The 13,020-nt window shown below is 45.4% G+C and overlaps 1 protein-coding gene across 1 annotated transcript in view; it reads right to left on the reverse strand.

The window, feature by feature from the left end:
- The window catches only part of ITGA3 (integrin subunit alpha 3), a 366,625-nt gene that overhangs the window by 110,729 nt on the left and 242,876 nt on the right, over window positions 1–13,020 (reverse strand). Inside the window, exons 6-7 of the mRNA XM_086923967.1 lie at window positions 6,505–6,709; window positions 4,896–5,089 (exon numbers count right to left, since the gene is read on the reverse strand). Of these exons, the coding sequence (XP_086780093.1) occupies window positions 4,896–5,089; window positions 6,505–6,709 (399 nt within the window). The remainder of the gene's footprint in view (window positions 1–4,895; window positions 5,090–6,504; window positions 6,710–13,020) is intronic.

Raw genomic sequence — 13,020 nt, forward strand, 5'->3', positions numbered from 1 at the left:
GGTGCTACCCCAGTCCTGCATTCCTGGAAGTGAGCCTAAGGTGTTCTGCTAGCCTCTGTGGATCTAGCAGAACCAACTCATCTTTTCGGCTATGCGGCGCAACCCCAGGTAGAACCAATGCATTGTTGTCCCTGCGTGGATCGTCCCATTCGCAAAGATCCACATCATGGGCCCACCACCTCATCAAAGCCAGCGCTGCAAGATACATCCTTGGCGCAGGCCCTCATTTACCTCATCAACGGCAGCCTTGATGATGACGACAGACACCGCATTGCAGCCCCCCAGAACCGATGCATCACTTCCGGTGGTGACGCACCTTCAATGCAGACCCTCGAATGCTCCAACAACCAGGACTTTAGGATTTACTTTGTTCAGTGGCCTCACTGGGTCACAAAGCTGGCTTGTGCTTCATCATGCTCGGCCTGAACTTGTGACAGTGGCAAGGTCCAGATATCCACTGTTGGCGCTTTGTGTTTTTTTGGCACTGTTTTCCCTGAAATCTTCAAACTTACATCTCTCCAGTTCGAAGGTTTGGATTTTTGTTGTGTTGGTCTTGTTTTATTTATAAAAAATTACACTATTTTCTAATCTGGTGTAGGGTTTTTGTGTGGTATTTTCACTCTATTACTGTTTGAAATGATGTACAAATACTTTACGCATTGCCTCTTAGTTAAGTCTGACAACTCTGTGCCAAGCTACCAGAGGGTTGAGCACAGGTTAATTTAGGGTTGGCTTGTGCATCACACTGAGAAGGATTGGGGTGTTGCTTGACCAGGGATCACACCCCAATCAACCAACAACCCAATTACAGCGCGTGGCTTTTGACCAGCAGTTGCCAGCGTGGATACTGGTGTCGTTCTGACAGATGGCTGAAGCAATGTCTTTCCATGTGTGGGGAGACTGGGAGGGGGACGTTTACCCCAATGAGCACTTTATCTGATTCGAGGATGCCTGGGCGGAGTTTGTTCTAGGGCCTGGTTTCTTTATGCATTAAGTTGGCTTGGTGGAGATAGCCAAGCAGACCTGCACCACATTTCCGGTGGTACCAACAACATCAGACACTTTGAGGACCCTATTGTCATGCGGGTCAGGGAGACACTTGATATCACTGATATATAAAGCCCTGACGGTAGAGGTGGTTGGTGGCAGGGTGCGGGCCCAGATGGCTTGGGAGGGGGACATGGGGTATCCCATTGATGACAAAGTTGGGCTCGCGTATGTACTCTCACGCAAACTTTATCGAGCAATGCTCACTTTGAGATGGTTCATTATAACTTTTTGCATCACTCTTACCGGACTCCCTTGGCTCTATGGCGAATATCTCGGTTCCGGTCTGACAGCTGCCCCCGGTGAGGGATTCAGTGGGCAGACTTCCTTCAACTGGCCTGGGGCTGGTGCGGAGTATTGGATTTTTGGGTTCAGTGGTGGATGAACTCGTCGGTACCACATTACTAAGTGCCATGCTAACTTCACAGTGCTGCTTGCTGGGGGACATCAGACGGCCCGAAGGCCATGAGATGGCTGGTCTAGCTAGATGTAGGGTGGCCATTACTTGGATGGGACAGCACGCCCCGGAGATAGTTTGTTGGCAAGGAGACGTGGCGGAATGGATGCTAGCAGATGAGGATCATATAAAATGTAGCAGGAGGGATGAAAACCTTGTGTAGCAGCATCTGGGTGACATGTTCCTGACCCTGGATTCTGGTCCGAACAGAGGTGAAAGTGATGGTTCCGAGTAGTCCCCCTTGCTAAGTGGAACCTCCACATGTCGCGATGCAGCGTGTCTGGCTGTACTGTTGTGCCTTTGCCGTTACCTCCTAGGGTAATGAATGAGAATTACTACTCCACTATTGGAAATCCTATACCTACCTGCTGTACACAGTGGTTCCTATTACTACGAATGCAAAATAAAGGTTTTAAAAAACACGTAAAAACCAACAACCGAATTTCTCACATCTCTACACAATGCTCTTTCTGCTCGCTTCTCTTATTAATCTTTATTTTCCCTCAGGAATAGTCCCAGAAAGATGGAAGTAGGTTCCTGTTTTAAACGAGCCATCTGTCGACCATGAGCTACTCTCAAATTTAAAACCTATGTGCTTGCTTCCTGGCCCTTCTAAGATTCTGGAGTCCTATTTAATTGAGAAACTGTCATCCTTTCTTAAAACCTCAAACTCTTTTCACACCCATCAGTCTGGTTTTCGATCCAATTTCAGTACTGAGCCAATTGTAGAGATGATTGTAAATTAAATCAGATCATGTTTGGCCACTGGAGATTCTGTTATCCTGCCTTACTAGAACTCTCTGCCGCCTTCGACAGGATCTCAAACCCCATACTTGTGTACAGACGTCAGGAGGCTGGGATGGGAGTGCGTGCCCTGGACTAATTTTGATTCCTTTTTCTTCAATAGGACCCGAGTGCTGCATCTCCCTCCTTTCCAATCTGATTTCTCTAAAACTACATTTTTGGTTCTTTATGATTCAGTCTTGAACCCAACCGTATTTAATGTGTATGTTACATCTCTGGCTAACATTATCTGTACAGCTTCATGTGTTTTTCATATGCTGATGACACTCAAATGATCCTCAGCTGAGGGTAAGTTCTTTGCCCTAAAGTCTAGATTAAAGCAGTTTATGTTGAAAGTCTCAGGCTGAATGAATAACAATTCTTTGTTCTGAACTCCACCTTCTTGGCTCGAATTTCAGGCATCATTTTTGACAGCTCAACACTACACATCAAAGACATCTTCACTCTGAAAATTCTGAAAAAGTCTTCTCTCTTTTGCCTAACAATTGGTAGAAAAAGATATTGCAGTCCATCATCTTATCCAGTTTGTACTATTGCAATTCTGCATATCTTGGACTTCCTCAAAAACAGATTCAGACTCCAAAGCATTCGGAATGCTGCTGACTGCCTTCTGCTAGTTATCCAGAAATTCGAATCAATACCGGGCCACCTTTGTGCCTTGCATTGGCTTGCAGTGGAAAAAGATGCATAGAAAGCCCAATGCCTTTGCTATTCGGTCATTTAGGGCTGACAAACACCCTGATTTCTTTTCTTACTTGGGTTCCTTCAAGCAGTGGTGGGTGCTTAGGGAACGGTAGTGAGGAGTGAGGGCCGGAGGGGGAAGGGGGGAGGGTTAGAAAAAAGGTTAAAAAAAAAAAAGAAACGACTCTCCTCCGTACTCCCTCGGTTCCTGGCTCCTAACCGCACCCAGGCTCCCAGCCTCCCCTCAGCCAATCACGTTGCCACTGTCACCAGCATGACAGCAGCATTGTGATTGGTCTGAGCGGCTTGGTTTGCTGCTAAGACAGGGACTGTAAGCCTGGGGCTGTTCTCCACTCGACTGCGCAACACAGCCAGGTGGCGAAATGCTAAGTACACATGACGGTTTGGGCGGCCAATTTGTCATGCGCACTTATGGTGCACCAACCACACCTCCTCCCTTTGACTAAAGCCCAGCCCTACACGCCCTAATCTGGCTCCGTACTAGAAATAAAATGATAGCAACTTTGTTATTATCATTTTATTTTTCCTTTTGCACTGCTCAGAGAGCAGTGGGGCGGCGCTCCTTAGACCGCCTTAGAGGAGGATCAGCTGCTGCCTTCAAGCGCTCTCATATCCTGATCCGCTAATCTTATCAGAGTCCCTCTCATCAAGAAACCCAAACCAGCATGCGATTCATTCAGTTTCTCACAGTCGCCCTTTGGAAAACATTTCTACTGTCACTCCGTTCTACCCCTCCCTATCTGAAATTAAGGAACTATATCAAAGCCTATTTTCTTTAATTAGTTACTCTGCGCCGCTTTCTCAGACTTGCAACTAAGCTTAGTGCCAGGACACCACCAGTGGGTAAAATGCTAATTCATTTACACCATATACGCAATCATTAAAACATGTATGTATATATGTTCACGTTCTCACTACGAGTCATGGGGTTCGAATTTCTGTGTGAATCTGGCCTGGAGTGTGTTGTAAAGTAGACCAATTAGATCTGCAGCTCTTATGACCCAAGTAAATCTTAGACATTCCTTCTAAATGTGTTCATTCTAGTGTGCTCTATGGCAATCTTCTTGTAGTATCATGCTGCATAGCATTCACACTGTCATGCCAAGAAGTACTCGAACACCCTTTCATCAGACGTGGCCCACACTATACAAACACCGAAAGAGAAAAAGGTAAAGCAAGTAGGAAAAAGAGTGGGAAAAGTTTGCAGAGGGGTGAAGAGAGCAAGAAGAATACATGTGGTGGTAGATTTTATGAGGAAACAGAGATTTAATGGAATTGGAGAAGGAAAGAAGAAGAAAGAGACAGTGAGGGACTAGGATGAAGACAAAGTGAGCAGGAGCAAAACCAAGTAGAAAAAGAAAGAAGACCACAGAGTGCAAAAATGTAAGAGGGATGAAAGTTGGACGGTCATACATGTCAACATTTAGGAACAATTTATTTTGAAGCACGAAGTTACAGATAGCCCTTCATTTACTGAAGAATGTGGCATATTTTGGGAGAGCAAAAGGAAACATGTTAGAAATGAAATCAACATTTTAGCTAGAATATCAGGAATCTCCCTCCTGAATTGGGTAAGTTTGAATGTTTAGCAGGTATTAAAGAGAATGGGGAGGGTATGAAAAAAAGAACGGTGATAGTTACAAGGACCGAACCAGTAGGAGGTGATACGGAGGAAAAGGGAGGAACTCGAGAATAGGAGATTTCTAGAGTAGGAGGTAGAGGTAGAGAGGAGCCATACATTTTTGGGACAAAAGACAGGAAAGGCAGGACATAAGTCAAAGCCCATCCTCGTCACAGGCGTTAGTCATCAGACAGTACCTGCTCCCCACATCCATGTATTTACCATCCTTTACACTTATAGATGTAATGTCACATTTCACATTACCTGGAAATCCATCTTGGTTAATGTCACCAATATTTGCCACAGCAAACCCGAAGCCTGAGCCACTTGGACCAACCACGAATGGTTCAGCCTGGTCCTGGAAACTTCCAGCTTCATTGATGTACACGTAGACAGCTCCGCCAATCTCTTCCTTCCGATCAAAGTAAAAGGGAGCCCCGACCAGCAGGTCCTGCCACCTACCAGAAGACAAATATCAGACAGGGGTAGATGCCCTAAAATACAATCTACCATAAAAAGAGATTCTTACAATGTGTAGACATCATATGAAGGGTGAGACACCCCCAAATAAACCTTTATGAAGTACGTAAACAAAGATCTTGCTGGGGCACAGATTTTTAATGCCCTGAGAACAGGGTCTTGGTGGGCAGCCGACCACAGGGAGGTCTGCCCCTAGGATAGTTTGGGGAATGGAGCAATCCAGCAACTGCTGCTGGATTTGGTCTGGATCTGGGTTATAATGTAGGCCAGGAGATTACATGGGGCCATTTACAGCTACCAGCCACCATTTTATAGTGGTGACATTGTGGCTACTAGAAGTTTGTAGAGCGTTTTCCCACCCGCCAACTACTTAATTAAGAGTCCTATTATTCATGTATTGGCTCATTGGGGTTGGCTCTGGTTAAAACATGTGTACAAGGGTTATAAAAGGCATGTACGGTTGTCACTTTGAAGCAGGTGCAGGAGCCGTTGGCAAAGAAGTTGGCATGGGTAAGCCAAGTTTATTGTTGTTGAAAGCGGCAATCCAGGCTGAAAGGGGACAGGTAGACAAGCTCATGCCAGGACGAGGCAGGAAGTTTAAGGTTTATTAGGAAGTTGGCTTAGTTCGAGGTTAATAGCTGCAGGAAAAATGTATGGACGGTTTAAGGTCTCAATTGCTGAAGATCAGCACAGGAGGAGGTAGAGACTTGTGGGTGAGGTCCGTTGGGGGAGGACTTTTAGGGGTGAGGTGAAGTTTAACATAGCCAACATATCTGTAAAGTGAGGTTATAGTTTTGTAAGGTGAAAGGCCCAGGGTTTATATTTGTGATGTGCACCTGTTTCAATAAAAGTAGCCTTTTTCACACAAATCTAGTGTCAATGGCCTGTGCTGCTCCCTCTATTCCCCAAAAGGTTTCTTCCACTACAAAGTCCTCTCAGGGAAGCAAAACATCTTTAAACACAACACAAAGCCCAGCTTAACGTAAGACCATATTCTACTCTTTAACTAGATGTCACGCCATATTCTACTAGAGGTCAATATGTCAACATGCTTGGTTCAGGGACACAACCATGTCAGCAGAGCTCTCACCCAATTCCTTTTCTCCACTCTTCAACTATAAAACCAAAAGACATAGTAATGAACACGTTTACATCTCTTTGTTGTCTCCAATGAGACAGGTCAGAGAAAATATCCTCTTTGGCTAAATCAAACACTGAGGCTTTTTGATTTAGCCAAAGAGGATATTTTCTCTGACCTTCATCCATTGGGTACTCTACCTCTTTGGTGTTAAGGAGCCCCCCTCTCTTTTTGAGATCCAATGAGACAGGACCATGACAATATAAGATTTACATGGAGTACTTGCTACTTCATTTTATAAACAAAGGAACTCACCCGTCATTATTCAGATCTGCCAGGGCAAGGGCACTTCCAAAGTAGGAGCCAACTTGTTCATTGAGCAGTACCAGGTTACTGTACAAATCCTTCCTGCCGACACTCATCAGCATCACAGCACCCTTGTGATCCCAACGCGGGGCTCCTGCAATCAGCGTACTATTGTCCTTATTCAGGACAGCCGTGCTCATTTGAACAGAGTAGCCTAAAGAAGGCAACGCACAAGTTAGTGTACCAGAACCTGGGAATAAGTTCACATAAAGTTCACAACAGCCTTTAAAGATGACATCACAGATTTATTAGGAGGGTCTTACAGTGAACGCAGGCTACTGTCTGAGGTCAGCATGAGCTCTTGTGATGCACTGGTGTCCAGCCCCGTTGACAGATCGAGGCTGCTGCTCCGCCCCGGAAGTGATTCAGTTGAGGGATCATGGTCTCTGGGTTGGCATTGCTTCTGCACAGTCAGGAGCCCTATGACCTATGTTCACTTCCCCCAGGTGTTTTGTCCACTTAGCAGCCAGGGAATAATGTATGGACGGTTTAAGGTCTCAATTGCTGAAGATCAGCACAGGAGGAGGTAGAGACTTGTGGGTGAGGTCCGTTGGGGGAGGACTTTTAGGGGTGAGGTGAAGTTTAACATAGCCAACATATCTGTAAAGTGAGGTTAACTCCTGGCACCATCAGGCACACAGCCAGCCAGGACCGAACTGGACTATAGGGTAATCAGTGCCGGACGGGCTGGTCTGACAGTTCGGTGTGTGGGCGTTTTTTTTGCTGCTTGTGGGCTGGTTTTATGGTCTGCCATAGGGTCTTCTCACTGGAAGTTTGGCTAGGATCTCAGTGCTGGCGTGTTTTTTTAGAGACGCACTACAACTGCATTGTAGGTTATGCTCTGCCACCATCTACTAAGAAATCTTTGGAGGGTTTTGTTTTCAACTGAAAAGTCGGATCATCTGTACAGCATTAATAGGTTAAAACCAGACACCAAAAATTCCATCTGCAGGATACCACTATATAGAATAGGCGCCAGTGAGCAAAACAACCAACAGCACTCACTGAACGCAACCACTTGCATCATCAGGCAAACAATAAAGCCCCAAAACATGTACGTGGCAAGTGTCTGCAATCTCAATCGCATATTTAGATACAACTTTAATACAACATAGTCCAACAGTACATAGCGGAGAACTCCTGGCACCATCAGGCACACAGCCAGCCAGGACCGAACTGGACTATAGGGTAATCAGTGCCGGACGGGCTGGTCTGACAGTTCGGTGTGTGGGCGTTTTTTTTGCTGCTTGTGGGCTGGTTTTATGGTCTGCCAATACGGTTTTAGCTGTTGAGTTCCCTTATATTAAAGTAAACATTGCCTGTAGCAAGCTCAAATCCATGCAGTCTTCAATTCATTGCAAAAGACTTGTACAGCAGGTTTTCACAAGTACAAAACTGCCCAATTTCCAAACCTAGGCCACTTTTTTTAGCTTTCTAATTAACTAAAGGGGACCACTTTATTATGTGCCTGGGCCTATTTTGTGTCCCAGTCGGACCATGAGCACTGATGGAAGCCATATATATGCTAAATGATTATCACTTTAACAGAACACTTGATTAAACCATGTGCTCTCTAAGTTCTATGACTATGTTACACATTAGAAATCACCCCTAGTACCTTCATGCACATATGATGGCTTGAACCATCAAGTTGACAAAGTATTTACCATTTCCAGAGCACATCAAGATTAAGTTATACTCACACTTCACAAACGGTACACCTTAGATGCAGCCCCACTGCACCTTCACGTGGATTGCATCTGACACTGGGCAAAGGTTGTCTATCGAGACAGCATGACCCCAAACTATCTCGTTAGCTGTGCTTTCATCACCTCAATGACACACATAGTAGCCATTGTGAGGAAGCCAACTCAAACCTACTACGTACACATCAAATAGCATCAAAATCACACAATGAGCAAAAATGTCTTGGGTTTCACACACACCTGAAGCTGAGAAACACACTGCAGTAACACCCAGAATAATAACACAAAAGGCAAATTCTTTCAGCACACACACACCCTCATGCAACACTCTACACAGATTCACAGCAGGAACTGGATTGCCAACTCCAATACAAACAATAACTAGAAAATCCGCTACCTGATGCCAACTTTACAACTACTATCTAATGTAACTTGACACACAGTATGAAACACAACCAAGTGCAGATTTAACTGGCAAATCGGACTCAGGTCAACAAAAATCCCAGAAGTGTATAGGGCGCCCAGATACCAAAAGTGTTTTGGGACCACTGAAATGGTAGGAATAGGATACAAATGCCCTCACCACAGAACAGTGGTCTTCAAACATGTTAATGCTGCGACCGCCCCCCAACCCCCGTGACAAAATAAAACCAGGCCCCTCTCAACATTTTCCACATTTATTCTATTAAATTGGCAAAGTTTCAATAAGTCTAGACTTATTTAAACATTGCAGTCAAGTTCTGCTACCTTTTTATAAACAATCAAATGCATGTTGCCAAACATACTATTCTGTTTAGACAGGTCTTACTAACGAGTAAAAGTATCTACAGTGTGATTATTAGAAATGAGGGTAGGGGATTTGCAGTCCCTTACCTTTTCACACCTTCCCCCACCCAGGATATACATGACAAAAGATGTTAGTGATGACCATTCACAGAGCGGCTTACGGACACTCGTTTTTCCCACTGAAAACAAAGCACTGTTATCAGCATAATAAGTATTTTGGTCAGAGCCTGGCCCTCCCCTCCCGAGATCACTTGAGGCCCCCCAGTTTGAAGACCCCTGCCATAGAATATGTGTGAACGGAAATCAGCACCTGGCTTCCCCGGTGGAGAACGCGTTTTCAATCTGAAGGCAGTAAACACCTAGGTCTGTGCTCCATACAGTGTATTAAGCACTTCAGCATTTGCAATACATCAGCAACCACATCACATGTTAATTTCATATAAACATGTTAACATTAGTGCTGCACAATAGCAATAAATATAAATATATTGGATAGACATCACATGCCATCTTCAGATTGTATTCAGAACAATTTATACCTGTGATAAAGGGATTGCCTTGTAAAGCAGAAGAGGCAGATCTGTCAATTCAAGGACATTAAACAGACTCTTAAAGAATGAGGCAGGTGGGAGCTGGAAGCAATATTCACCGGTGTCAGGGGTGAGTGTGGTCTTGCAGTCGAACGAATATGCTACTTACCAGTATGCATCTGTTCTTGGCATGTAGGGCTGCTGACATTCATATCTGTGCATAGATCGCCGCCTAGTGTTGGGTCCGGATGATTGCACATTGTTGTCCTGGAAGAGTCTTCGAAGTATCACGAGATAGGTGGCTCCTCCCCTGGACTACAGTGCGCATGGGCATCCTCTCCATCCTCAGATTGTTTTTCGCCATTGTGGCAGAGATGGAGTGTAATACAGTGAGTGATGTCCATGCTAGATAGTAATTCTGAATGCTACAGCTGCCACAGGCGCCGGGGAGGAGGGTGGGCGATATGAATGTCAGCAGCCCTACATGCCAAGAACAGATGCATACTGGTATGTAGCATATTCGGTTCGAGGCATGTGGGCTGCTGAATTCATATCTGTGCATAGATTACATAGCAGTCCCTCCTGTTAGCGGCGGCTGCCCGTGCCAGCTGCAGCAGTCTGAAAAAGAGTTTTGAGAACAGCCTGTCCTACAGCTGCCTGCTGTTTAGAATGTATGTGTATCAAGAGGGAGAGAGAGGACCAGATAGCTAGTCCAGATCCCCGGTTTATATGTCAATGAATCAAAAAGAGACTAGCTAAGAATGGGGTTGGTATGATATTTATATTATAAAGATCATGGTGACTCAGTTTAGTTTTGTCAATTGGTGGTGGCACCTGCTGGGTGTCTTTAGAAAGCCCTCACCCACCAACCTAGTTGGTGGCATGCTTCATCATCGGGCCCACCCAGTGACACCTAGCGTGTCCCGGGTGTGCTACGACGCCTGATTACAGCGGAGCAGGTATGTCACTGTGTGTGCGGTGAAGGATGATAAGATTGTGAGTTTAAAACGGCTTGGCGGGGGTCCCAGTACCCAGAGGGTAAAGACGCTTTATTATCTGGGCCTCCGTCAGCGGTTAAAAATAAGGCTGTGGGACGTTAGAGGCGAGTTACGACCTCCCACGTCCTTTAGACAGACCCCCCAGGATATAGCGGCATGGATTAGCAAATTTAGCGGCACAAAAATGGAAATTTAGCGGCACAAATATGGAAATTTAGCGGCAATTTTGCGGCATTTTATGTGGCCATTTTTCCTACAACAAACACAGATATCTTAGTTTTTTTAGTTACTTAACAACATGAAGCTATGTATATTTGGTTTCTTTACAATGTAGACACTTTGGGGCAGATTTACAAGCCCCTTGCGCTGCTTTTACGCCACCGTTGCGCCACTTTTGTGACGCAGCGGTGGCGCAAAAGATGCACCATGGTGCAGGGTATTTACTACGTGACGCATCTCCCAGATGCGTCACGTTGCAAAGCCCTGCGCCAGAAGAGGCGTACCATTGCAGGTCAGTTTGTGTCTTGCAATAGCCTTAGAGCTTGGTGCCACTGTACCTGCTGCACTAATGATGGCTATACCCATCGCCCCTTTTATTAGTAAGCACGTTAAATAGTACAGTGTATTTTGAACACGACCTGATATCCCACCGGATGCCCGTTCGACAGACCTAAACACTAGAGAAAGAGCAGTCAAAACCGCCAAGTGGTCACTTGTTAAACAGTAGCGAACTGCATGTTGGTACTTGTAGTTTTGTTGCAAAATGTCAGCCTGCAAATCGTCTCAGATTTAAAAGCGGGGACTGATTGAAGTTGACACCCATGACATGGGGCCACTTGACGCCCGTGTTAAATGTCTCGCCTCTAGGATTTTTCCCATGGCTCACTCCCAGGGGGAAATGGTCTGCAATAGGTGAGCTCAACCCTCTGACTTCATCCCTTGTCCAGCGCGCCTCTGCAGATACCCCGTCCCGTGTGCGCCTCAGCTCTCTCGGCTGAGTGGTTCTGTCTGTTTATCTTGAGGGACAGACATCTCTGCACAGCGCTCCGTCTCCAAGACAGCGAATAGGGTGACCAACTGGCATTGGTGCAAATTCAGGACGGTGAGTGTAAAAATTCAGGACAAAGGGTCAAAATTCAGCACACAAATTCAGGACAGGAGCTCAAAATTCAGGACAAAACTTCAGGACAATAAGTACGTTTTACCATCAGAGGTCGCGCAATAGTATATAAGTAAGCCCAGCCATTTCCAAACATATTCAACCGTTTGCAAACCTATCCATCATGTATCCTTCCATCTATCATTTCACTCATCCATCCCTTCATCCATCCCCTCATCCATCCTTTCACTCATCTCCATTATCCATCCACCCTTTCACCCTATCCATCTGTACACTTATCCATCCACTCTTCATCCCATCCATCCATTCACTCATCCATTCAGCCAATTCAGGACAAAGGGTCAAAATTCAGCACACAAATTCAGGACAGGAGCTCAAAATTCAGGACAAAACTTCAGGACAATAGGTACGTTTTACCATCAGAGGTCGCGCAATAGTATATAAGTAAGCCCAGCCATTTCCAAACATATTCAACCGTTTGCAAACCTATCCATCATGTATCCTTCCATCTATCATTTCACTCATCCATCCCTTCATCCATCCCCTCATCCATCCTTTCACTCATCTCCATTATCCATCCACCCTTTCACCCTATCCATCTGTACACTTATCCATCCACTCTTCATCCCATCCATCCATTCACTCATCCATTCAGCCAATTCAGGACAAAGGGTCAAAATTCAGCACACAAATTCAGGACAGGAGCTCAAAATTCAGGACAAAACTTCAGGACAATAGGTACGTTTTACCATCAGAGGTCGCGCAATAGTATATAAGTAAGCCCAGCCATTTCCAAACATATTCAACCGTTTGCAAACCTATCCATCATGTATCCTTCCATCTATCATTTCACTCATCCATCCCTTCATCCATCCCCTCATCCATCCTTTCACTCATCTCCATTATCCATCCACCCTTTCACCCTATCCATCTGTACACTTATCCATCCACTCTTCATCCCATCCATCCATTCACTCATCCATTCAGCCATTTACCCTTTCACCAATCCAGCCATCCTTTCACTTACTAATCCTTCCAATCATCCACTATTTTAGTCATCCATCCATCCTCCCTTTCTCTCTCCATCGACCCTTTCACTTAGCCATCCTTCCTTCCATCCATCCTTTCACCCACCCATCATCCATCCATCCATCCATCCATCCATCTGTCCTTCCCCTCATCATCCATCCTTCCCCTCATCACCCATCAATCCTTCTCCTCATCCATCCATCCTTCCCCTCCATCCATCCATCCATCCTTCTCTTCATCCATCCATCCCCTCCATCCATCCATCCTTCTCCTCATCCATCCATCCATCCATCCTT

The sequence above is a fragment of the Lissotriton vulgaris genome, chromosome 5 (genome assembly GCF_964263255.1).
Source record: "Lissotriton vulgaris chromosome 5, aLisVul1.2, whole genome shotgun sequence".
Lineage (NCBI taxonomy): Eukaryota > Metazoa > Chordata > Amphibia > Caudata > Salamandridae > Lissotriton > Lissotriton vulgaris.